Source organism: Scyliorhinus torazame, chromosome 6 (assembly GCF_047496885.1).
Source record: "Scyliorhinus torazame isolate Kashiwa2021f chromosome 6, sScyTor2.1, whole genome shotgun sequence".
In the NCBI taxonomy this organism is placed as follows: Eukaryota; Metazoa; Chordata; class Chondrichthyes; order Carcharhiniformes; family Scyliorhinidae; genus Scyliorhinus; species Scyliorhinus torazame.
In genome coordinates this window covers 194,847,321-194,874,957 of record NC_092712.1, presented here as the reverse complement: position 1 = coordinate 194,874,957, position 27,637 = coordinate 194,847,321, and the positions used below count along the sequence as shown (strand labels likewise).

Genomic DNA, 27,637 nt, shown 5'->3' with positions numbered 1-27,637 from the left:
TTATAGTAAATATGTATACTAAAGTGGTAGGGTAACAACGTCATTTGTGACCTCAGGGCATGTTCATCCCTCTCATTCTGCAAGTCACCCCAGGTTCTGGTAACGGTCCATGCTCAGGGTTATGAGCCATGGCTGATGGCAGAACTAGCACATTTTCAGTGGTGATGTCAGAAGAGCAGGAACCTCAAGATATATGGCCAGGGTCTGCCCCCCCCCCCTCCCCCCCCCCCCCCAAGCCGTGCGGCCTGATTTGTGGTGGCAGGGGTGGCACACCATTGGCCAACGATGGGATCGCCCAGTCCCACTGCTTACAGGTGAAGGATCTTTTGGGAAGAGGATGTATATTTCCATTAAACACACATGGGGAAGGCAACAGGAAACCACCCCACGTATTCTTTTCCCTCGTCATATTGCTCATTGACCATTGAAGTTGAAAATAGCAAGCTCCTACAGCAACTAGGCAGGAAAGCAAAGGACTGGGAGATGTGGAAAACTGTGTAGAGGACCTGCCACCTAAATGTGATTGTGAATGATAGAGTAAAGTTGCAGCACACATTGCCTGTCCTATGGTTCAAAGAGTGAGAAAAGTATAAAAGACCAAGTGGCAAAATGAACATTAATATGTTGCTTGTCACTAACTAATAGAACAGTCACTTAGAAGTGCGGCGCAGGTAAGGAACAAACAGCAAGTGACCTGCTGAGGTGCTACATGAATGCATGTTGTTGTTAGCACAGAGGTTTTTAAATCTCTAAAAGTAGAAGCGTAAATGATGATTTATCACTTCTTAGCTGCAGAAGTTAAAATTTCTGATTATTAATTCATTATTTTTAACACTTTGCTGGTTTAATTATTTGCATGGAGTAATGATAATCAGATAACTTAAATAAAGCAAGATGAAAAATCAGACACATGGAACGTAGTTACTGCGTAGTTACTGTGGTTACTAGAGTTAATAGAACTTACAGATCAAAGTGCATTGCACCTATAGTGTTGTGCGATAGAAATGAATTTGTGCTTGTCAAGTGGCAACAGGAATATATCTGTTTTAATATTTAGAATTTCAGTTAAAAAAAAAAGAATTAAGTATGAATTTTCACATTTGTACGGAACAAAAATTGAGACAGATGCCCGCTTTCTCAGTACACTGGAGGCTTACAATGGGAAAGGAGGAAATATTGCATAATGGGACATCCTGCACCTGTAGGTGACCTCATTCAGTACGCGATATACAATGCAGAATGCAGATTATATGCATAGCAGAAGGCAAATGGCTGGGTGGAGTGAGTCAAACTGCAGCTTATCAAACAAATTGCAAAAGTCTGAGCTACAAACCGAAGTATATTGCAGTAGAGCAAAAATGAATATCTGTGACAGCTTGTGAGAGAATGGCTCAACCAGCTGAGGTTTGTGGCAGTTTCTGTGTCCCAGATGTAGGTCTTTTAGCTGCTTTAAAATGGAGCAGAAACGCAAAGGGACAAGGACAATTGAAACAGAAGATAAAAGATATACCTGCACTTTTGAAAAATGGATTGAACCTCAAGAAGAAGCAGGCCGATGTGGTAAATTCTACAATTTATTCTGTATTAGGATAATTTGGGGAAGATTTGCTTCATAGTTGTGAGAAGATGTTCTGTGCAGCTCTTTACATGATTTGATAGTCATTTGATATACATTCTGGAAGGTGCAAGAGGAAGCATTATGTTGAACAGCTTAATATTAAACAGATATAACTAGAACAGGTATCAAATATTTGCAAGTAGATTGTGTGCGACTGCTGGTGGAACATATGTTAAATACAAGCTGAGGTGAATCACAAGCTTTTTTTAGTTTTAGTCTTCAATGCCTTACTGAAATGTTTTGAGACAAACTCCAACAAATTTATGATCTGGTCACATCAGTTTGAACCCGTCAGGAGAGTTTGATTAATTTATTAATTTGAACCATAACATATCTACGGACCAGTCATTTAAAATCTTATTCATTGCTAAAAACAATATTTGTAGTTTCACATATTGCATAATGGGACTGGTAGCTAAGTAATTATGGGTGAAATATTTTAGCGAAAACTCGTCCGGGACAGAATAGAGAGCTAAATTTGAAATAAAAAGGAGTTCAAAGGAGTTCTGATAATAAAATTGAAGGGGGCTCAAGCATAGAATTCCTATAGTGCTGAAGGAGGCCATTCGGCCCGTCGAGTCTGCACCAAACCTCTGAAAGAGCACCCGACCTAGACCCACTCCTCTGCTCCATCCCTGTAACCCCACCTAACCTGCACATCTTTGAACTGTGGGAGGAAACCGGAGCACCTGGAGGAAGCCCACGCAGACATAGGGAGAAAGTGCAAACACAGACAGTGACGTAAGGCTGGAACTAAACCCGGTCCCTGGTGTTGTGAGGCAGCAGAACTAACCACTGTGCCACCGTGCTGCACCCTTTTCTAACTGTTTCCTTCATAATTTTGTACACATATATCATCTGAACGATCAGTTTGAGTTTAGTATATTAAAATGTCTTTAGTATCTGGTCAAGGTGTTTTTTTTAAGTAATCCCAGAGGTTGCCTGAGTGGAACGTTTGCTTCGATTTCCATTTGCTGCCAAATAACAACTATTTTCTTTTTACTAGTGTTTATGATTTTGTTGCACACAAAAAAAAATTCAAATACTGTAACAATGTGTTATACACATCTTATTGCAAACACTTCATAAATAAATAAATGCAATATTCCAATGATATGTGACTGGTCAAAGAATATTGTAGGCAAACTATTTTCCTTGTTCCACTTTTATTTCTTAAAATTCTGGTGATGTGGGGAATCAGGGGCGGGATTCTCCGCAATCGGCGCGATGTCCGCTGACCGGCGCCAAAAACGGCGCGAATCAGTCCGGTATCGCGCCACCCCAAAGGTGCGGAATCTTCCACATCTTGAGGGGCCGAGCCCTAACCTTGAAGGGCTAGGCCCGCGCCGGACTGATTTCCGCCCCGCCAGCTGGCGGGAAAGGCCTTTGATGCCCCGCCAGCTGGCGCGAAACTGACTTTGCCGTGCGGCGCATGCGCGGGAGCGTCAGCGGCCGCTCACGGCATCCCCGCGCATGCGCAGTGGAGGGGGTCTCTTCCGCCTTCGCCATAGTGGAGACCATCGCGAAGGTGGAAGGAAAAGAGTGCCCGCACGGCACAGGCCCGCCCGCGGATCGGTGGGCCCCGATCGCGGGCCAGGCCACCGTGTAGGCACCCCCCGGGGCCAGATCGCCCCGCGCGCCCCCCCAGGATCACGGAGCCCGCCCACGCTGCCTTGTCCCGCCGGTAAGAGAGGTGGTTTGATTCTCGCCGGCGGGACAGGCATTCCAGCAGGGGGACTTCAGCCCATCGCGGGCCGGAGAATCGCGGGGGGGGCCCGCCAACCGGCGCGGCGTGATTCCCACCCCCGCCGAATATCCGGTGCCGGAGAATTCGGCAACCGGCGGGGGCGGGATTCACGCCAGCCCCCGGCGATTCTCCGACCTGGCGGGGGGTCAGAGAATCCCGCCCCAGGTGGCTAAGTGTGATTGTACCTTCAACCTTGGGGACATTGATTTGAAACCAGCACAAACTGATAGGATGGCAAAGTTTTCGGCTGTACTAATTCGTAATCTCATTTGTGGAAGCAAGTTGGAGTGAGGAACAAAATGCTCAGGGTTAAGTGATCTGTGCCCAACTTCCATGTGACCGGTTTATTTGTGAGTGGCAAGCAACATATTAAAGTTCATTTTGACACTTGGTGTCTTGTTCTGTTTAAGGAGTGAGAAAAGTGCACCATGCAATGTGTGCCACAGCTTTTCCTGTTCTCAAGTGTGTTCAGGATGACACAATGTCGAAAATGTCTGGTAACATATCAAGAATCACAATGCCTGAGCCACTTTGGTAGTAGTATTGGTGATCTGCCCAAGGGCATTTCTCCACATCTTGCAATCCTCTGCTGTCCTGTCCAGTTGCTCTTGGAGTCTCCCGTTTTAAACTTCAATGATCAATGAGCAATATGACATTTACCTGTGTTATCCCTGACTGGGGGCAGAGGAGTGCTTAGTTGTTAATGTCAGCAGCAGAAAACCTATATATTCCACATTGTGGTATTATCAGGTATTGCAGCACCCGAGAGGCTGAGGTCCATTGGTTAAACCTGGGGGTTTACCATTGGCTGTATAGTATGTAGCTCCGCCCTTATAGGCAGGGTATAAGAGTCAGTGCCGTCCCAGCAGCCCTCATTCTGTACCTGAGCTGCTGGGGAACAGTTCTAGTCTATTAAAGCCTTCAGTTATGCTTTAATCTTGCCTTTGCAGTAATTGATCGTGCATCAATTTAATAGACTTCACTTAAGCAGAGAAGATTGTTCTCCGAATCAAGCCGGAGTGTCTGCAACTCAGTCCCCACGCGGCAAACTCAGCTGCGATTTTCAAACACTGGCTGGCGTGTTTCAAAGGCTACCTGAAGACAGCTGGAGGCACACCCACGGGGGAGCAGAAACTGCATCTCCTGCACTCAAGGGTAAGCCCTGGGATCGACACCCTCATCGAGGAGGCGAAAGACTTTGATGCAGCAATCGAACTTTTAAAAGGACATTATATCTGCCCAGTAAACCAGGTCTATGCATGTCACCTGCTTGCAACGAGATGACAAAGCCCCGGGGAATCGTTGGAGGAGTTCTACCGCGCGCTACTGGTGCTGGGCAGAAGCTGTGGCTGCCCGCAAGTTTCGGCGAGCGACCACACGGAACTCCTAATCCGGGATGCCTTCGTAGCAGGTATGGGCTCCTCAGAGATCCGCCAGCGTCTTTTAGAGAAAGACACCCTGGGACATAGGGAGGCACGGGCCCTGGCAGTGTCCATGGACGTTGCCTCCAGAAACGCACAATCCTACATGCCCGACCACGCAGCGGCCCCCTGGGCAGCGTGGAATCCCGCAGCAGCTGCCCCACAGACCTTCCCCCTGTCCCCGCAGGCCTGCGCTGTAAGGCGGCCCGCCATCTCCGATGGGCCCCGCTGTTTCTTCTGCGGGCAAGAAAAGCACCCCCGCCAGCACTGCCCGGCCTGCACATCCACCTGCAAAGGGTGCTGCAAGAAGGGCCATTTGGTGGGGGTCTGTCAGGCATGAACGGTGGCCGCAGTCTCCAGCGGCGACTCCGGCTGCCACAGCGAATTTCCCCTTGGGCCCCAGGTGGCCAGCAGTCACCGCCACCCCCGTATCCTAGGGCCACTTGTGGCCCACGGGCGCCGCCATCTTGTTCCCGGACACCGCGCTGGATGGATTGGCGCCGCCATTTTGTCCATCTCCGACCACCATGTGCGACCCATGGGAGACGTCATCTTGGATGGGGCATCAGGACCCCAGCCCGGCCGACTATACACTGCCCTATCAAAATTCACAGCTACTGCGCCTGGCCTCGGTGACTCTGGACCAAACTCGACATCGAACACTCTCAACAGCAACGACGACGGTCTTCATCAACGGCCACGAGACGTCCTGCCTGATCGACTCTGGGAGCACGGAGAGCTTTATACAATCCCGACACGGTAAGGCGCTGTTCACTTTTTAGCCACCCTGTAAATCATCCTCTGGTTCCCACTCAGTGGAGATAAAGGGGTTCTGCCTAGCAAACCTCACAGTCCAAGGAAGGAAATTCAACAATTTCCGCCTTTATGTCCTTCCGCACCTCTGCGCGGCTACACTCCTGGGGTTTGACTTCCAGTGTAACCTGCAAAGCCTGACCTTCAAATTCGGCGGCCCTATACCCCCCCTTACTGTCTGCAGCCTCGCGACCCTTAAGGTCGACCCACCGTCCCTGTTTGCGAACCTCACCCCGAATTGCAAACCCATCGCCACCAGGCGCAGACGGTACAGTGCCCAGGACCAGACCTTCATTAGGTCGGAGGTCCAAAGGCTAGTAAGGGAAGGGGTCTTTGAAGCTAGCAACAGTCCCTGGAGAGCCCAAATAGTGGTGGTAAAGACCGGGGAGAAACATAGGATTGTCATTGACTACAGTCAGACCATCAACAGGTTTACGCAGCTGGACGCGTACCCTCTGCCCCGCATATCCGACCTGGTAAACAGGATCGCGCATTATAAGGTCTTCTCCACAGTGGATCTCAAGTCCGCCTACCACCAGCTACCCCTCCGCACGAGCGACCGCAAATACACTGCCTTCGAGGCAGATGGGCGGCTCTATCATTTTTTAAGGGTTCCTTTTGGTGTCACCAACGGGGTCTCGGTCTTCCAACGCGAGATGGACCGAATGGTTGACCGGTATGGCTTGCGCGCAACGTTTCCGTATCTCGATAATGTCACCATCTGCGGCCATGACCAGCAGGACCACGACACCAATCTCCGAAGATTCCTCCAGACCGCGCAAATCCTTAACTTAACGTACAATAAGGATAAATGCGTATTTAGCACCGACCGTCTAGTCATTCTCGGCTACGTAGTGTGAAATAGAGTTATAGGCCCCGACCCTGAACGCATGCGCCCCCTCATGGAGTTCCCCCTCCCTCACTGCCCCAAGGCCCTAAAGCGTTGCCTCGGGTTTTTTAGTTACTACGCCCAGTGGGTCCCCAACTACGCAGACAAAGCCCGATCCCTAATCCAGTCCACAACCTTCCCCCTGTCGATGGAGGCCCGCCAGGCTTTCAGCCACATCAAAGCAGACATTGCAAAGGCCACGATGCACGCCATCGACAAGTCCCTCCCCTTCCAGGTCGAGAGCGATGCGTCCGACGTAGCTCTGGCGGCCACCCTCAACCAAGCGGGCAGACCAGTGGCCTTCTTCTCCAGTACCCTCCATGCTTCCAAAATCCCCCACTCCTCAGTCAAAAAGGAGGCCCAAGCCAGAGTAGAAGCTGTGCGACATTGGAGGCATTACCTGGCCGGCAGGAGATTCACTCTCCTCACTGACCAACGGTCGGTGGCGTTCATGTTCGATAATGCAGAGCGGGGCAAGATAAAAAACGACAAGATCTTGCGGTGGAGGATCGAACTCTCCACCTACAACTACGAGATCTTGTATCGTCCCGGGAAGCCAAACGAGCCTCCTGATGCCCTGTCCCACAGCATATGTGCCACCGCACAAGTGGACCGCCTCCGAGACCTCCACGAGGACCTCTGCCACCCCGGGGTCACTCGCTTTTTCCACTTTGTTAAGACCCGCAACCTACCCTACTCCATCGAGCAGGTCAGGAAAGCTACCAGGGACTGCCAAATCTGCACGGAGTGCAAACCGCACTTCTACCGGCCAGAGAGGGCGCACCTGATAAAGGCTTCCCGTCCCTTTGAACGCCTCAGCATGGACTTCAAAGGCCCCCTCCCCTCCACCGACCGCAACACGTATTTCCTGAACGTGATTGATGAGCACCCCCGGTTCCTGAACGTGATTGATGAGCACCCCCGGTTCCCCTTCGCCACCCCCTCCCCAGACATGACCACAACCACCGTCATCAAGGTGCTCCATGGTATCTTTGCACTGTTCGGTTTCCCCGCTTACATACACAGTGATTGGGGGTCCTCCTTTATGAGCGACGAACTGCGTCAATTCCTGCTCAGCAAGGGCATCGCCTCAAGCAGGACGACCAGTTACAACCCCCGGGGAAACGGGCAGCTAGATAGGGAAAACGGAACAGTCTGGAAGACCGTCCTACTGGCCCTACGGTCCAGGAACCTCCCAGCCTCCTGCTGGCACGAAGTCCTCCCGGAGGCCCTCCACGCCATCCGGTCAACAACCACCAAACAGACACCTCGTGAACGTCTCCTTGTCTTCCCCAGGAAGTCCTCCTCCGGAAACACGCTGCCGACCTGGCTAGCGACACCCGAACCCATCCTGCTCCGAAAACACGTGCGGGCGCACAAGTCGGACCCGTTGGTCGAGAGGGTCCATCTGCTGCACGCTAACCCCAGTACGCCTTTGTGGCGTTCCCTGACGGCCAACAAGATACGGTCTCCCTACAGGACCTGGCGCCCGCCGGAACCCCACGTGCACCCCAACCCCCACCCCCCTTCCGCAGCACCTCATAGGAGGGTCAGTCCTCCCGCCGCTCCTGCCTGGGCCCTCCCACCCATCGACGCCCCCTACAAGCGCCCCCTCCCAGGTCAACCGTTTTCCCCACCAAGCCTGTCTAGGGGTGACGAAGCTGCCATGGAGGCCGAAGCCATGCTCCCGGAGTTGCAGGTGCCTGGACCCCCACCGGAATCACCACCGAGGCCCAGACGATCCCAGAGGACGACCAGGGCACCCGACCGACTGATTGCTTCATCTTAACCGATCTGTAACTGTAAATAATAAACACTGACTGTATCTATCTGCCATGACTGTAAATATCCTCTAAACACTGTAAGGAGGTATCATGGTACCTCCATATCTGATCATACCATGTTGAATACAGTTGTAGCCACTGGCCACCACCCCCACCAGACTCTTTTTTAACAGGGGGTGAATGTGGTATTATTAGGTACTGCAGCACCCGAGAGGCTGAAGTCCATTGGTTAAACCTGGGGGTTTACCATTGGCTGTATAGTATGTAGCTCCGCCCTTATAGGCAGGGTATAAGAGTCAGTGCCGTCCCAGCAGCCCTCATTCTGTTCCTGAGCTGCTGGGGAACAGTTCTAGTCTATTAAAGCCTTCAGTTATCTTTAACCTCGTCTTTGCAGTAATTGATCGTGCATCACACATCACTGGCACTTTTGACTGCGATAACAAAAAAAATCATAAACATAGGTATATTAATTTTAAAAATGATTTTATAATTATTAAAATAATGCTCGCATTTCAAATTCGTAGCATTACAGTGAAATGTTCATGGTATCTGTGGTAAACCACTGTTAGTGTATTATATGTATTGTGGTAAACTGTTACTGTACTATTGTGGTAAACCACTGCCTGATGGCTCCGCCTCCCCTCGGGCTCGGTATAAATGTGGCTGACCTCCGGCCCTGCCCCTGTTCGGGATCAGTGGCCAAGCGGCTTTCTGTTTAGCTTATTAAAGCCACAGTTTTGTTCACTACTCGTCTTGTGTTAATTGATGGCACATCAGTATCAAACTATTTGCTTTGATTTAATACCTAGCAAATGAAGATGACATTCAGTAGGGTGCATACATCCCTCACACTGTGTTAACTTAACATTATTACAATTATGCAACTCTTTCTGGAGGCTCCCCTCAGCCTGGTCGATGCATTGAAACTACAAAGTTGCCACAAAAATAGGTGGAGAGGAAAGTGATGAGGAAGACACAAAGAGTCTACAGAGGGATATAGACAAGTTGGATGAATGGGCAAAAGACTGTAGCAAACTGCAGAACCGAGGGATTTGGGGGTCATTGAGCCGCCATCGCAAATCTTTAGCATGTAATTTCAGCAGGTAATCTGGAGGGCAAATTGAATGTTGGCCTTTATTTTAAAAGGAATGCAGTATAAAAATAGGGAATACTTGCTAAAGCTAGACAAAACATTTGTTAGACCACATCTGGAGTACTCTGAACAGTTTTGGGTCCATTATCTAAGATATACTGACATTAGAGGCAGTCCAGAAAAGGTTCACGAGATTGATCCCGGGTATGGAGAGATTTTCTTATGAGGAGAGTTTAAGTAATAATAATAACAATAATTGCTTATTGTGACAAGTAGGCTTCAATGAAGTTACTGTGAAAAGCCCCTAGTCGCCACATTCCGGCGCCTGTTCGGGTAGGCTAGTACGGGAATTGAACCCGCGCTGCTGGCATTGTTCTGCATTACAAGACAGCTGTTTAGCCCACTGTGCTAAACCAGCCCCTCTACTCAAGTAGATTGGGCCTGTACTCATTGGCGTTTAAAATAATCAGAGGTGGCGATATTGAGACATGTAGGATTCTTAGGGAGCCAGAGAGGATAGATACTGAGAGATTGTTTCCCCTTGTGGAAGAGTCTAGGACCAGAGGGTGCAATCTCAGAGAAAGGGATTGCCCATTTAAGATGGAGATGAGGAGAAATTTCATCTCTCAGAGGGTAGTGAATCTGTAGAATTCCTTACCACACAGAGCTGTCGAGGCTGTCATTAAGTATGTTCAAGGCTGAGATAGACAGAATTTTAATCAGTAAGGGAATCAAGGATTATAGGGATCAGGTGAGAAAGTGGAGTTGAGGATTATATCAGATCAGTCATGATCTCATTGAATTATTGAGCAGACTCGAGGGGACAATGGTCTTTTTCTATTCCTACAACAATGATCTTATGGTCTAAGTAAATATTTTTATTAAGAGCATCTATCACATTGAGGAAGCTTTAGGCCAATCCACATCGAACAATTTGCTTTGAAAACTCTGCACACATTTTGAATACCATGACAAGTTGCACCACAGCAACTGAGATAATTCACAACATTCTAAAATAATCAACAACATTCTAAATTAAACAACTTGTAACATTCTTTTTTTAAAAAATTCGCCCAATCCTTAAAAAAATCCAGGATCTGGAACTGACTCATTGTCAAAAATTAAGCATCACTTCCTTGTACCATACCCTATCTGTGTACCAGGTTTTGGTGAAATCCATGTTTCAAGATATACTGTTTACAGGCAAACAGGTGAACAGATTAACAAACAGGCTAAAACAGCAACAGTGGCAGAATTTTTTAAAAATTCATTTTTATAGGATGTAGGCTTCGCTGGATGGGCCAGCATTTGATGCCCATCCCTAATTGCCCTTGAGAAGGTAATGGTGAGCTGTCTTCTTGAACCGTTGCAGTCCATGTGGTAAGGTATACCTACAGTGCTGTTAGGGAGGGAGTTTCAGGAAACAATAAAGCAACCCACAACAGTCTTACAAAAATATAAATTTGCCCTCGCTCCCAATCTAATGGATACTTAAAAAAATTCCACAATCCAAATCCAGGCCCACACTTTGCCAAAATTATCAGTTTTTTTGGGCCATACTGTATTTGTGTATCAGATTTTGTCGAAACCCATCCATTATTTTTTTGAGTTTTATTGTTTACAAATAAACAAATAGACTAACAAACAGGGCCATAAACATTTATTTCACCCATCTTCAGTGATGGAGGTAATAAAGAGCCCATGTGAAATTAATTTGAAATGTAAGAGGCGATTCAGTGGCCTCATCGCGCCTGACTTGGTGTCGGGAAGAGGCCGTTGAATCTTGCGACAGGCTTCTCACGGGATTAGCAAAGCTAGAAATGTTTCGCTGGATTCAACGGAATCTTACGAGATGTCGTGATCTGGATCCAGATCCGCATGTTTAAATGAGCCGTGTGGCATTTGCCAGATTCACCCAGCACTTGGGACTCAACCGCCGTGCCTGAGAGACCTCGTCAGGGCGCCATTTAGTGCTGGTCCACACAAATGTGGACGAGGCGCAATGGCACCGGGGGTGGTCTCCCAGGCCATTGGAGACCCCTGGGCGGTCGGTGACCTCTGAGCGCAGCCTCAGTGGAGAGAATCTCCTGGAGGCCAAAAAAACCGGCAGAGTGCCATTCAGCGGACTTTCACTCAAGTCCGCGGAATCGCGTCCACAATATATTAATAGAACAACAAATTGAACCAATGGGCATTTCATATTGTTTAATTTTCACTTGTGAACTTGAGAAATGAAATAATTTAACAAGAGACTTTCATGAAGCATAGTTAACCATTTTCTATTAATTAGTTGATCATGTAACCATAAAATTAGGAATAGCAATAATTGTTCTTACAGCATGCACAAAGGTTTCTCTTCTTTGGATGACGATTTAGCTACTAATGAACCTTTTAATGTAAAAAGCAGCTGCAGTAATTGCTCTGGCCCAATTTTTATTTATCTTCATGATGTAGAATATAGATATTGCCATATTGGCATTCTGTTGTAGTATAAAACCTATGGGATCTTTGCTTATTTTAACAATGAAACAGTGCTGACAAGTAAGCCTGAATATAAAACAGGCAATTTCAACGAACAGATCCATTTTGCAGAAAATATTTTTATTGATCATGTTGTTCTTATTGTGACTTAATAACATTGCAGACAATTATAAATAGTCAATTAAGGTATCTTTTACAAAATGGATTAGTTAATTGAAATTGCTTGAATAAGTAAGTGCCCTTATCGTGACTTCATCTATATATTGTAGTTTGTCAAATAGTAACATTAGAAATCACTGAATATTAATTTGATAAGGTTTTGTATGAGGTCAAATCATGAGCTATTTCTGCTTCAGAAAATGTGCACTTCAATGCAGTTCATTGAGCATGACTGCTAAATATACATGATTCGCTTTCAAAGGAAATACGTTTTGAATGATTTTATCACATGGCTTCAAATTGGCAATTCTTACACTAAATCTACGTGAAAAGGAATTCCTGATAGTTTAAGCATGAACATGTGGTGACTTCCAGAGGTCATGATTCAGTTTTAGTGCAATCAGCCCTTCATACCAAGCTGCATACATTGGTTGGATAGATGTTATCAGCTTCCAGCTAAATGGAGAGCTGTTGGTAGCAAGGCTGCCCTTGGGAATTAAAAAACAGGAACTGTTGGTTACCGTTCCTCTCCCCCAGTGTATCATACTTTCTATTGTCTCAGAAAAAGAATGGTATTAATGGTGTTCATGAAAAGGTTCTGACCCAGCCCTCAGCATGTGCTTTCGGAAGTTGTCTAATAATGGAAATTAAAACGGATTAAAAATGGAGTGATCTGGGTTGAGTTATGGATTAGAGTATTGCCATTCATGCTTGGAGACTGGAATCTAGCCTGTGTAAGCTTCCCACTGGTGAGACTGGTTAATGACTGGACAGGCCATACATTGGCCTTGGAGAACATTGTTAAGATTATGAAGTGGTATTCCTTTATTACTGAATAGAACTTATTCAATCATTCCACATCATGTGCATCATTTGGCTCTTGCAGTTCAGCCACATTGAACATTCTAATTCAAATATTGAATTTTGTTGTACAGCGTGACTCTTCAGAACCAAAGTTTGAATCATTAGCTGTTCTCTCTCCTTATTTTTTAAAGGTGGATAGTTGGACTCGGCCAAGACCAATTCTATATTGGAAAAGCAGTTCTGTTTTGCTGTTTAGAAATAAATCTTTAGGAATATGTTTTACTTAAATTGACCGTCAAGATGGGATATGCACGTTGTACTTGATTGGAATCCAGTTCTGTGTAGCACTCTCCATTATTGTTACATGACTGGCCTGATTATTGTTTTTTAGGCTTTGCAGTATTACTGTATGTAAAGGGCTATTATCCTACCACAAAATCTCAATTGTCTATCAATATGGCCGTGTCTGATAAGGAAGGTTTGAGTAACTACTTTAAATAATCTAGAAGTTTACCATTCTGGAGCAATATCCGTGGGGAGGGGAAATGATTGGGTTTCTTCTTTCTTTACACTTTAAACAGACATCAAAATGAAAGATTTCCTTGTGAAAGGTTACAGCCTTGAATTTCACTGGAAGCGTGCTTGATCCTACATCGGGGCAAGCTGAGTCGTTACCTATGAGGGATATCTCCTGTGTATGCACATCCCAAACACTTTCCTGTTCCATCACCATCCCCCTCCCCTTCCCCATTTTCCCAGAGCTATCCTGGCCCTGGGGGATTGGGAAAGGCTTGGAACTGATGGTGGGATGTTGGGAGGAGGAGGAGGGGGGTGGTTGTAGCGAGGGAAACACTCTGAAGTCTGTTTGATAATGACTCAATCAAATTACACATACCAGAGAAAGTTGAATTATTCTACAGCAGGCTGGGCCAACATTCTAGATGAACTGTTGGATGTGCCTGGTCTTCATCCTCCAAGAGGTCCAATCAGAAATCTGCGACCCAAATAAACACAAAATTAGTTCTCAGGGGACTGGTTTAGCACACTGGGCTAAATCGCTGGCTTTTAAAGCAGACCAAGGCAGGTCAGCAGAACGGTTCGATTCCCGTACCGGCCTCCCCGAACAGGCGCCGGAATATGGCGACTAGGGGCTTTTCACAGTAACTTCATTTGAAGCCTACTTGTGACAATAAGCGATTTTCATTTCATTTCATTTTCATTTCAATGTGGGATTCTCCAGAATTGCTGCAGGCTTAGCCAGATTGCTATTGTAGAGATGCTGTGTCATATTAGTGTGCGTACCAAAACTTTAGATTTACTCAACCAGCTATTAAACTGACAGTATTATACATGGAACATACGAACGTACAAATTAGGAGCAGGAGTAGGCCACTTAGCCGCACAAGCATGCTCAACCATTCAATATGATCAGGTCTGATTTGATTGTCCCCTCAGCTTCACATTCCCACCTAGCCCTGATAACCTTTCGCCCCCTTACTTACCAAATATCTATCTACCTCTGCCTTAAAAACATTAAAATACTCTGTTTCTACCACCTGTTGATGAAGGCAAAGACTTATGACATTCCAAAAAAGAGATTCTCTTCACCTCTCTCTTCTTTTCAAACAGCGAACCCTAGTTCTAGATTCAGTCTCAAGAGGTAACATCCTCTGTACATCAACCCTGCCCAGATCTCTCAGGATCCTATATGAACAAAGAACAAAGAAAATTACAGCACAGGAACAGGCCCTTCTGCCCTCTAGGCCTGTACCAACCATGCTGCTCGTCTAAACTAAAAAACCCTACCCTCCTGGGGACCATATCCCTCGATTCCCATCCTATTCATGTATTTGTCAAGACGCCCCTCAAAAGACACTATTGTATCTGCTTCACTACCTCCCACGGCAGCGAGTTCCAGGCTCCCACCACCCTCTGTGCAAAAAACTTGTCTCGTGCATCTCCTTTACTCCTTTAAACCTTGCCCCTCGTACCTTAAACCTATGCCCCCCTAGGAATTGACCCTTCCGCCCTGGGAAAAAGTTTTTGTCCATGCCCCTCATAATCTTGTAGACTTCTATCAGGGCGCCCCTCAACCTCCACCGTTCCAATGAGAACAAACCAAGATTCTCCAATCTATCCTCATAGCTAATGCCCTCCATACCAGGCAATATCCTGGTAAATCTTTTCTGTACCCTCTCCAAAGCCTCCACATCCCTCTGGTAGTGAGGCGAACAGAATTTTTTTTTTTAAAGTTTAGAGTACCCAATCAATTTTTTCCAATTAAGGGGCAATTTAGCGTGGCCAATCCACCTATTCTGCACAGCTTTGGGTTGTGGGGGCGAAACCCACGCAAACACGGGGAGAATGTGCAAACTCCACACGGACAGTGACCCAGAGCCGGGATCGAACCTGGGACCTCGGCGCCCAATGCACCACCGTGCAGCCCTTGTGGCGACCAGAATTGAGCACTATATTCCAAGTGCGGCCTAACTAAGGTTCTATAAAGCTGCAACGTGACTTGCCAATTTTTAAACTCAATGCCTCAGCGGATGAAGGCAAGCATGCCATGTGCCTTCTAATAATAATAATAATAATAATCTTTATTAGTGTCACAAGTAGGCTTACATTAACACTACAATGACGCTACTGTGAAAATCCCTGAGTCGTCAAACTCTGGCACCTGTTCGGGCACACTGAGGGAGAATTCAGACACTGGTAGAATGTGCAGACGCCGCACAGACATAGACCCAAGCCGGGAATCGAACCCTGGTCTCTGGCACTGTGAAGCAACAGTGCTAACCACCGTGCTACCTTGTCGCCCCTTGACTACCTTCTCCACCTGCGTTGCCACTTTCAGTGACCTGGGTACCTGTACACCCAGATCCCTCTATCTATCAATACCCTTATGGGTTATGCCATGTACTGTATATTTCCCATCTGCACTAGACCTTCCAAAATGCATTACCTCACACTTTTCTGAATCCAGCCATGAATGGGGGTGCAGAACTAAACAATGCATTTGAGTAGGAGGCTCCACTAATAGCCCCATCCTCAATGATAGACGAGCCCGGCACATATGTACAAAAGACAAGGCATTTTCAACAATCTTCAGCCAGAAGTGCCGAGTGAGTGATCCTTCTCAGTCTCCTCTGGAGGCCCCCAGATTCACAGATGTCAGTCTTCAACCAATACAATTCACGTCACGTGATATCAAGAAACAGCTGATGGCACTGGATACTGCAAAGGCTATGGGCCCTGACAATATTCCAGTAATAGGACTGAAAACTTGTGCTCCAGAACTTGCCGCACCTCTAGCCAAGCTGTTCCAGTACAGCTGCAACACTGACATCTACCCGCCAATGTGGAAAATTGCCCAGGTGTGTCCTGTACACAAGAAAGAGGACAAATGCAACCCAGTCAATTACCGCCCTATCAGTTTACTCACCATCATCAGCAAAATAGTGGAAGGAGTTATCAACAATACTATCAAGTAGCACTTACTCAGCAATAACCTACTCATGGATGCTCAGTTTGGGTTCCGCCAGGTCACTCACCTCCTGACCTCGTTACAATATTGGTTTAAACATGGACAAAGGAGCTAAATGCCAGAGGTGAGGTGAGAGTCACTCCCCTTGACATCAAGGCAGTATTTGACCGAGTATGGCATCAAGGAGCCCGAGCTAAACTGGGATCAATGAGAATCTCCAATGGTTGGAGTCTTACCTGACACAAAGGAAGATGGTTGCGGTGGTTGGAGGTCAATCAGGGGCTGGTTTAGCACAATGCTAAATCGCTGGCTTTTAAAGCAGACCAAGGCAGGCCAGCAGCATGGTTCGATTCCTGTACCAGCCTCCCCGAACAGGCGCCGGAATGTGGCGACTAGGGGTTTTTCACAATAACTTAATTTGAAGCCTACTTGTGACAATAAGCGATTTTCATTTCATTCATCTCAGCTCTAGAACACCACTGCAAGAGTGCACAGGGTAGTGTCCTAGGCCCAACCATCCTCAGCTGCTTCATCAATAACCTCCTTTCCACCATAAGGTCAGAAGTGGGAATGTTTGCGGATGACTGCACAATGTTCAGCACCATTCGCGTCTCCTCAGAAAATGAAGAAGTCCTTTTCAAAATCAGCAAGACCTGGACAATATTCAAGCTTGGGCTGACAAATGGCAAGTTATATTTGCACCACATAAGTGTCAGGCAATGACCATCTCCTACAAAAGAAGATCTAACCACCGCTGCTTGACATTCAACAGCATTACCATCGCTGAATCCCAACAATCAACATCCTGGGGGATACCATTGATCAGAAACCGAACTGGACTAGTCATATTAATACTGTGGCTACCAGGGCAGGTCAAATTCTAGAAATCCGACAGTGAGTAACTTACCTCCTGACCCACTCCAAAGCCTGTCCACCATCGACAAGGCACAAGTCAGGAGTGTAATGGAATACTCTCCACTTGCTTGGATAAGTGCAGCTCCAACAACATTCAAGAAGTTCGACACCATCCAGGATAAAGCTTGATTGCTCCCCCTTCCACAAACATTCAAACCCTCCACCACCGACGAACAGTGGCAGCCATGTGTAGCATCTACAAGTAACTCACCAAAGTTCCTTAGACTGCACCTTCCAAACCCATGACCGCTACCATCAAGGGCAAGAGCAGCACCTGGAAATCTCACCACGTGGAGGTTCCCCTCCAAGTCACCCAACACCCTGACTTAGAAATATATTGTCGTTCCTTCAATATCGCCGGGGCAACATCCTGGAACTATATCCCTAACAGCACAGTGGGTGTACCTACATGTCAAGGACTGAGGTGGTTCAAGAAGGCAACTCGCCACCACCTTCTGAAGGGCGTCTAGGGATGGGCAATAAATGCTGGCTTAACCAGCAACACCCATATCCTGTAACTGAATGAAAAAATATAAAAAGAAAGAAACGCCCTTCCTGTATCTACCCTGTTGAGCCCTGAACAAATTTTGAATGCTTCAAAGAGATCGTCTCTCATTCTTCTAAACATTCTTCTAAAAATGTCAGCCCAGTCTCCTCAATGTCTCGTCATAAATCAATCCTGCCAACCAGGGATCAGTCTGGTGAACCGTCATTGCACTCCTCTGTCCAATTATAGCCTTCCTTAGGTAAGGAGACCAAAGCTGTACATAATATCCCAGGTGTGGTGTCACCAAAGTGCTACACAATTGCAGCAAGATGTCTTTACTCCTGTACTCAAATTTCCGTACAGTAAAGGCCAACATACCATTTGCCTTCCAAACTGCTTGCTGCACTTGCATGTTAACTTTCAATGACTTATGAACAAGGGCATCCCAGTCCCATTGGACATCAACACTTCTGAATATCTCACCATTTAAGAATTACAATGACATAATTGATGGTTCGAATGGCCTACTTCTATGCTGCATGATTCTCTGAGGAAAACAACATTTAATTCATAAAAGTACAAAACACCCATCTTGCTTTCCATTACTGCAAAATTGAAAAGGGTCCACAATGTTTCTAGACATGTTAATTTTCATTACTACTAATTCTCCTACCCTCCCCGCCACATTTCTGCCCCGACCGGCCGGCGGGAGTCTCCGTAACACCGGCCGGTCAATGGGGTTTCCCATTGTGGGGCACCCCCACGCCGTCGGGAAACCCCCGGGCGCCGGCAAAATGGAGACTCCCGCCGGCGGAGAATGACGCCCCAAGTGAGGCACTAAGTTGGGCTACAGATGTTACAAAAGAGGAATACTGCCAATCTCTCTATTCCTGCACACCTCTCTGCTCATTCTTCTTACCAAAATGTACCACTTCACATTTCTCCGTATCAAATTTCCTCTCCCACATGTCTGCCCATTCCTTCATTTTGTTTATGATGTCCTCTTGATCACTTTGGGCTGGAATTTTGCTAAACAGACCGAGAGCTTGAGTTGTGAAATTTCCCAACAAAGGGTCTTCTGGACTCGAAACGTTAGCTCTTTTCTCTCCCTACAGATGCTGCCAGACCTGCTGAGATTTTCCAGCATTTTCTCTTCGGTTTCAGATTCCAGCATCCACAGTAATTTGCTTTTAATAATAATAATCTTTATTGCCACAAGTAGGCTCACATTAACACTGCAATAAAGTTACTGTGAAAATCCCCTAGTCGCCACATTCCGCTGCCTGTTCGGGTACACAGAGGGAGAATTCAGAATGTCCAAATTACCTAACAGCATGTCTTTCGGGGCTTGTGGGAGGAAACCGGAGCACCCGGAGGAAACCCACGCAGACACGGAGAGAACGTGCAGACTCCGCACAGACAATGACCCAAGACGGGATTCGAACCTGGGACCCTGGCGCTGAGAAGCAGCAGTGCTAACCACTGTGCTGCCAAGCCGAATACGTGTGACGAGTCCTGGGCAAGATTCTCCGTTTCAGAGAGTTCGGGCTGGATTCTCCGATTTTGAGGCTGAGTGCAGATGTTGGCATGGGAACTGTGGCGTTTACGACGCCAAAATCGGTGCCGAACCCTCACCGATCCTGGAACCGGTGAGGAGCTAGCAGCCATGCCGGATAAAACCCCCGGCTCCCACGACAAACACGGCTGGAGAATGGCCAGATCCGTGGCTGCGCATGTGCACGGCGACTACCTGCAGCTGTTGCGCTGTTAAACATGGCGGACCCTACTTGCCAAATACTGCCCCCTGGCCACCCCTCACAAGTCCCCACCTGCCCTCGTGGCAGCCCCCCCCGGTCAGCGGCACAGCTCCTGGCCAACTGTTGTGGTGCTGGACCCAGTCCGCCGCCACTCCGGGTTCCCGACTGCTGAGACCACACGTCCCCACGCAGTTGTGAACCCGTCCCACTAGGGGCAGAGCTTCGGGGGAGAGCCATCCGATGACATGCCAACGCCGCTCCAAAGGCGTGGTCGCGCGATGCGATTACGCCATTTCGGAGGGGGTGGAGAATAGAAAACCGGCTTCAAACCGGTACTGCCCCTGATTTGGGCGTTGGAAGGGATTCTCCACCAGATTGGCGATTACGATATCGGCATCGGGCAACGGAGAATCCCGCACTAAGTGTTAACACTGGGTTCAGAATCGGTGCCATGTGGAACTCGAGCGATTCCAATGAAAAACAGTGTTGGCTTCACCGGGGTTGGGATTGGCACTCGAGAGGCTGACAAGCTGCAGCCGCATATCAGCATTCCACAGCCCACACACACTCATCCCAGCAAATAAGATGGCACTGTGTGCGCTACAACGTGCCCATCCCATTGATGAGATGGCTGGGGACAGAGGGCACCTTTGGGGGGGGGGGCCTGGGGGGGGCAGCCGTACGACTTGTGGCAATAAGTTCACAGTCAGCGGCATGCCCAGCTGCATGGCTGCCTTACAGACTGCGGCAATGGTGTCCTTGCCCGTCCACCCAGACCTCACAGACCGACTACTGGCTGTCTCCTGCTACTCCCCCCGACCCTGGCAGAAGTCCCCGGCCAGCGGCACAACTGTCAGAAAACTATGGCGATGCTGGACACTTTTCGTACGCCTTCTCTCTCCCTCAAATGCCACGGCGCCTGTTTCCCGATTTTTGAAACCACAAGTGTACCTCGCTGTCGGTAATTTCTCCTGGTGGAGCCTGAGTATCGTGGAGGCCCTGGGGAATACTGGATCAGGGCCGCTAATGATATGCCAACTGTGCACGTGCCGAGGAGAATGCACTGACGTTGCTGTCGTGGCACAGGAACATGGCATTTTATCGGGTGTCCAACGCGGAGAATCCTGCCCACTGTGCTTTGGACTCAATCAGAGATATACTTATAACTATTCTACAATAGGTTTTATGTTAATGTACATTAATAATATTAGGCGCTCCTGACAACTAAGTCTTGTTTTTTTGCAATAATCTTTATTGTCACAAGTAGGCTTACATTAAAACTGCAATGAAGTTACTGTGAAAAGCCCCTAGTCACCACATTCCGGCACCTGTTCGGGTACACAGAGGGAGAATTCACAATGTTCAAATTATCTAACAGCAGGGCAGCACGGTGGTGCAGTGGTTAGTGCTGCTGCCGAGGTCCCAGGTTCGATCCCGGCTCTGGGTCACTGTCCGTGTGGAGTTTGCACATTCCCCCGTGTTTGCGTGGGTTTTGACCCCACAACACAAAGATGTGCAGGGTAGGTGAATTGGCCATGTTAAATTGTCCCTTAATTGGAAAAAATTAATTGGGTACTCTAAAAAAAATTTTAATTACCGAAGAGCACCTCTTTCGGGACTTGAGGGAGGAAACCGGAGCACCCAGAGGAAACCCACGCAGACACGAGGAGAATGTGCAGATTCCACAGAGACAGTGACCCAAGCCGGGAATCGAACCTGTGAAGCTGTGAAGCAACAGTGCTAACCACTATGCTACCGTGCTGCCAGACAAATGAATGTTGCTCTAACCTTGAACAAGACATGTGTCACAGGAAATGATCCTAACGATCACAGTAGTTTGAATTATTATGACTGCATTTGCTCTGAAAAGTATGAAGTTATTTTTGTTCCAAGCAGTTAATAGATATTTCAGATTGACATGAATGCACTATCAAAATTTTAACAACAGCAATCGTTCAGCATGTTTCAAAAATATTATTAATGTATGGACATGGCTGCATGTGTATTGACCAATAATGTAACCAGTATTTGTAAATGAGTATTCAGTGCAAAACTGAATAATTTTAACCTTTGTGGAAAAACTGGATAGAAAAAGAAGGTACTTGCGACTGAAATTATTTTGAGGTGAAAATGTGAAGCATTCAGCTAATGTTAATAGATCCGGTTGCCGGCTGGTTTGTGGTGTGTGTGATGGAGTCTGGTAGTTTGCTACAGATGTGAAATAGGCAGAGAGGGTGAGTAGGACTGACACTTCATCAGAGGAAATAGGACAATTAAACATTTGCATCACTGTTAGTTATGCCAAAGAGATATTAGTCACTAAAGTTGATTTCTATCATTACACAAATAGGTACATGAATGTTGCAGAGAGGGGCCCAGGTGGATGTGCCTTTGTATAGCATTTAAAAAAAATATATATTTTTTTTTTATTCTCCTCCATTTTCACATTTTCTCCCACATTTACATCCATCAACAATAAACAATAATCAGCAAGATATGTCAGTCCCCATAATAACAACAACGATCCCATCTACCCACCAACCCCCAAACCTCAACCCGCATGTTTACATAAACAAATGACAAAAATAAATCAGGGATTACCCGTAGTCACCCTTAATCTTACACAGCTCCCACCCCCCCACCCCCCACCCCAGGTCTCCAGCTCCTCCCGTCCACTGCCTCTTGTAAAACTCCTCCCCCTACCCTCGGTTCCTTCCCCCCCAACTTTCCACCCCGGCTAGAACACTCGGACCCTGTTCTGCCAGGCTCCGATGGCCGCAGCCCCTCCCCCCACCTCACTCCCGTTCACTGGCCGGCGCACACCGACCAGCGTGGAGGCCCCCGCCCGGGTCCCTTTCCCACTTGCCCGGCCCCAGGAAAGCCCAAAGATCCCCTTTTAGCACACAAACCCCGCATATCCACCTACACCCCAAAGAATTTTCATTTCGAGTGAAAGTCCCGTCCCTTCCCTCGTCCAAATATATACCACCTTGGCTCCTTTAATCTCTACACCCGCGCGCAGTGATACAAAAAAGAAGAAAATACAGTCATGAGTTTACATCGGCACATGGCCATTCCTCAGTTTGTCAGTTCTGCCACAGTCCTTCTGCTTTCGCAAACTCCTCCGCTGCTTCCGCCGTTCCAAAATAAAAGTCCCTGAGCTTGTAAGTCACCCTCAGCTTCGCTGGATATACAATGCCGCACCGCACCTTGCTAATGTACAGTGCCCTCTTCACCCGGTTGAAGGCAGCCCGCCTCCTTGCCAGCTCCACCGTAAAGTCCAGGTATACACGTATACCAACTCCAGCCCACTGCACCACCCGCTTCTGCTTGGCTCAGTTCAGGACCTTCTCCTTCACCCTGTACTTACGGAAGCACAGAGTCACTGCCCTTGGCGGCTCACTCGCCTTTGGTACAGGCCTCCACGACCGATGAGCCCGATCCAGTTCATATCGGGAGGGGTCCTCCCCCTCCCCCAGTAGTTTTGCCAGCATCGTGGCAAAATACTCAGTCGGCTTTGGTCCTTCAACTCCTTCGGGCAGCCCCACAATCCTCAAGTTCTGTCGCCTGGATCTATTTTCCAGGTCTTCCATTTTTCCTCGCAGATCCTTGTTAGTACCCATCACCTTCCGCATCTCTTTCCCCATCGAGGCAAGTTGATCACCGTGCTGCAATAACGTCTCCTTCACTTCCTTCAGCGCCTCCCCTTGCTCTCGCACCTCCGCCACTGCGCTCGCCACCTCCGTCCTCACCGGGGAAACCGCCTCCTCCACCAGCACACTCAAAGCCTCCCTCACCTCCTTCCTCACCGTCCCCATGCATTTCGCAATCTGCCCCAACTGCTTTTCAAATTCCGCAGCCATCACCTTGGTTATTTCTTCAGCCGTAAGCAGTGCGGCCTTCCCTGGTGCTCCAGCCTCCATTTTTCCTGGTGACCCCGCGGTGACCTTTCCACTCCCCGACGGACCTCCAGCTGTTTTTTTTTCGGCCGTTTTTCTGCTCACCCTCGACATTTTTCTTTGTTCTTTTTTTCCTCCTGTGTCTTCTCAGTACCTCCTCCGTGCCTTCTCCCTTCTTCTGCCGCCTCCGCGGACCCTGGGACCGGGCTTAAAGCCCCGAAATTGCCGTTCCCGAGCGGGGGCTCTCCATTGTGCACCTTTGTATAGCATTGATAGGAAAAGCTCCACCCACTTTCTCTCAGGCTGGGGACAGAGTATGTAATTCAGCATGTTACTAACAATGTATCTAGGTTACTTACTGTCCAATCTATTTTTGGTATTTTAGGCTCAAAGGAAAATTGAATGAGCTTCTGCAATAATTTAAAATGGTTCTTTATGAACCTGTTTTTTTCCATTTAGCATTCTTAATGAACACAAGGAACTGTAATGAGAGATTCCAAATTGAAATAAACCTCTAAAAAATGAAATCTCCTTAGATTAGTTTTTATATAATTTGCAGGTTATGAGGAAAGAGAAGAGGATTGAGGTTATTTGAATAGCTCTTTCCAAGAGCTGGCATTGGCAGAAAGGGCTGAATAGCCTCATTTTATCTGTAATAACCACCATGGGACATGCAGTGTGGGGATGATTGTTTCCCTGTGCTCCTTGGGGAGTATGATCTCCCGCGCTAGGGGCGTGAAAGCAAACTTTTTTTTTAATAAACATTTTACTGAGGTTTTTTTTTGGCAGTGGAACATGTACATGAAAATATAAACATAGTGCAAATACCACCTCCCTCCCCAACAGGTCCCACCATTAATTAACCCCCTAGTCTACGCTAACCTAACCCCCTCCCCCCACCACTGCTGACGATTAATTCTCTGCGAAGAAGTCGATGAATGGTTGCCACCTCCGGCCGAACCTGAATAGTGACCCTTTCAAGGCAAACTTAATTTTCTCCAGACAGAGAAAGCTAGCCATGTCCGATAGCGGCGATAGCCAGGTCTCCGGCTTCTGGGGCTTTGAGTCCCTCCATGCTAGTAATATCCACCTCTGGGCTACCAGGGAAGCAAAGGCCAGAACATCTGCCTCTTTCTCCTCCTGAATTCCCGGATCCTGCGACACCCCGAAAATCGCCACCTCTGGACTCAATGCGACCCTTGTTTTTATTACCCTGGACATGACATCAGCAAACCCCTGCCAAAATCCCCTCAGCTTTGGACATGCCCAGAACATGTGGACATGGTTCGCTGGTCCTCCCGCACATTTTGCACACCTGCCTTCCACCCCAAAGAATCTGCTCATCCGGGCCACTGTCATGTGTGGTAGCAAACTTATACCTCTATAAAAGCTCGATCAGTGTGGAACTACCCCCCTTGTCTGACACGATTCTCCCTGCCACGAATGCCACTTGTTTGCTGATCAAGATCGCTACCCCACTGGTCTTTGAGTCCAGCCCTGAGTGGAAGACTTGGCTAACCCACCTCTTTCTCAATCGCATCTGGTCTGTAACCTTTAGGTGTGTTTCTTGTAGCATTGCCGCGTCCGCCTTCAGCCCCCACAGTGGCGCAAACACATGAGCTCTCTTGACCAGCCCATTCAGCCCTCTAACATTCCATGTAATCAGCCCAGCCTGGTTGGGGTGCTTACCGCCACCCCCCCCCCCCCCCCCCCCCCCATCTTGCTGACTAGCCATGACCCTTTTTAGGCCAGCCTCTGGCTCGCGCCCTCCGCCTCCTCGAGCCCCCCCTCGGGCATTCACCGTTCCCGACTTCCCATTTGTTCCCTAGTAACAGTTCCTCCTCTGTCAGCAAATCAGCTCCCCTCTCCCTCCCGCCCTAGTAACAACACTAGAAACCCAACCCCCCAAGTCAAGCTCCAGCTTAACACCTGTTCGCCCCCCACTGTGCACCTGTGAGTCAGCTGTCCCATGCTGACTTGATAGCGCCCGCCCCTGGCACCAAACAGTCTGTCTCCCCATTGTTCTCTCCCCTCTTCCCCCACTTGAACAAATATATTCAGAACATCACATTCCCCAGTAAACAAACATCAGAAAAAACAGTGAAGAAACAGCCACTTTAGCAAAAAAAACCCACCCAAAAACAGAACTAGGCCAAAGGCCACCCCCCACCCCCCCGTCTAACCAGCTCCTTGCAAGCCAAATGTACCTTTAGCCATCCAAACAGCCCCTTATTACCCATAACACAACTTATACTTACACAACATAGCACAGCAAATCGCCACCACAGTACTCTCCAAGGCTACAGTGTCTTTTAGTTCGCCTCCAGCCTCTTTTCTTCAATAAAAGTCCATACTTTGTCTGGTGTTTCGAAGTAGAAGTCCCATTCCTCATGTGTGACCCACAGACGGGCTGGGTACAACATCCCAAACTTCACCCCCTACTTAAAGAGGGCCCGATTAAATCCAGCTCGCCTCTTGGCCAACTCCACGCCCAGGTCCTGATCAATGTGCAGCTCACAATTCTCCCACCTGCTGCTCCGTTCCTTCTTGGTCCACCGCAGAACGTGTTCCTTGTCCAGGAATCGGTGAAAGCGTACCACCATCACCCTCGGCGGTTTGTTCGCTCGAGACTTCTTCACGAGGGCTCTGTGCGCTCTATACACTTCCAGGGGCCGAAGGAACGCCTCAGCCCCCATCAACTTCTCCAGCATGTCTGTCGCATAAGCCCTCGCATCCGATCCCTCACTTCCTTCAGGGAGGCCGACAATTCTAAGATTCTGCCTCCTGGACCTATTCTCCAGGTCGTCCAGCTTCTCCTGCATTCTTCTCTAGCAGTCGTCGACCACTGTGCCGTCTCCCCGCGGCCCTTTCTCTCCGCCATGCTTTCCCGCGTTACCGGCTCTGCTCGCGTTTTTCTTATAGGACTTTGTCGTCTCACACGGCCACTTCTGGTCCAATTCTCAATACACTGGAGGGGGATTTCTCCTCACTGTCTCACTCTTCACCAATATATCCCATAAAATCCGAAAAAACAGGGAAAAAGGTCCAAAGGTCCGTCACAGGCGGGAACTATCAAATGTGCGACCTACTCCTCCATGGCCGCCACCGGAAGTCTCACCCTTATCCTTTTTTAACAACAGTGAAATAGATGCCTGTTTCATCGTCTCCGAAAGCACCCCCCCTAGCCACTGTGTCCTCAAACATCTCCACCAACAACAGCGCAGCCTGTCCAAAAACTTCTGATAAAACTCCACCCGGAACCCATCCAGCCCCAGTGCTTTACCTGCATGCGTCTTTCCTACCACCATCCGAACCTCCTTAATCCCCACTGGCTCCTCCAACCTTGCCCCATCCTCCTCTCCCACCGTGGGACACTCCAGTCCCTTTGAAACCTCCCTCATATTTGACTCATCCCCGCAGGCTTCAGCCGATACAACCGCTTATAAAACCCCTCAAATGCCCTGTTCACCGGCTCCGGTGCAGTCACCAGCCTCTCACCCCTTCCTGAACCTGAACAATCTCCCTGGAGGCCACCTAACAGTGGAGCTGTCCCGCCAGCAAGCGACTAGCCTTCTCCCCCTACTTGTGTACCACATCCTTCGCCTGCCTCATCCAGCGCACCGTTTTCCCTGGAGAAAAAAGTTCAAACTGTGTCTGCAGTTCCTATCTACTAGGCAAAAGTTCCGGAGTGGGATCCTCTGCATACTTGCCATGCACTTCCAGACTTTTGTCCACCAACCGCCGTCACGCTTCTCTTGCATCCCTATCCAACTGTGCCTTAAACAAGATGATCTCACCCCTGCCTGACCGCTGCCTTCAACAACAAAGGCGAGTCCTCACCAATTTTATCAAACCCCACATAATCCTCAATCACCTTTGCCAACCTCATACAAATACTTGGATCCGCGAGCAGCCCCAACCTCCACACTGGCCTCTGTGTCGGCCCCTTCTCCAAGGCCACATCCACTCGGTGCGGAGCATTATCTGAAATAGTGATCGGCGAGTATTCTGCCATCCTCACCCCGACACCAACAACCTCCCCACAATAAAGAAATCAATCTTCGAGTATACATAATGCATCGGCAAGAAAAAGGATGCAAGAACTGTCATGGATCCGCTCCCCATCTCCTCCATAAACACTGCCAACGCCCCCCACAACACAACAATTCGGGGCATACACGCTAACCAACCACCAATCTCTCCTCCAAAGCACATGTTACTATAACGTATCTGCCCTCCTGATCTGCCACCACATTCCCCACCTGAGACCACCAATACCGCTA

General features: G+C 48.2%; 1 protein-coding gene across 1 annotated transcript in view; it reads left to right on the top strand.

Annotated features, from left to right (window-relative positions):
• Positions 1-1,270: 1,270 nt before the first annotated feature.
• Positions 1,271-27,637, top strand: part of rapgef5a (Rap guanine nucleotide exchange factor (GEF) 5a) — a 370,729-nt gene continuing 344,362 nt past the window's right edge. Inside the window, exon 1 of the mRNA XM_072509217.1 lies at positions 1,271-1,560. Coding sequence (XP_072365318.1) covers positions 1,387-1,560 — 174 coding nt within the window. The 5' untranslated portion in view covers positions 1,271-1,386. The remainder of the gene's footprint in view (positions 1,561-27,637) is intronic.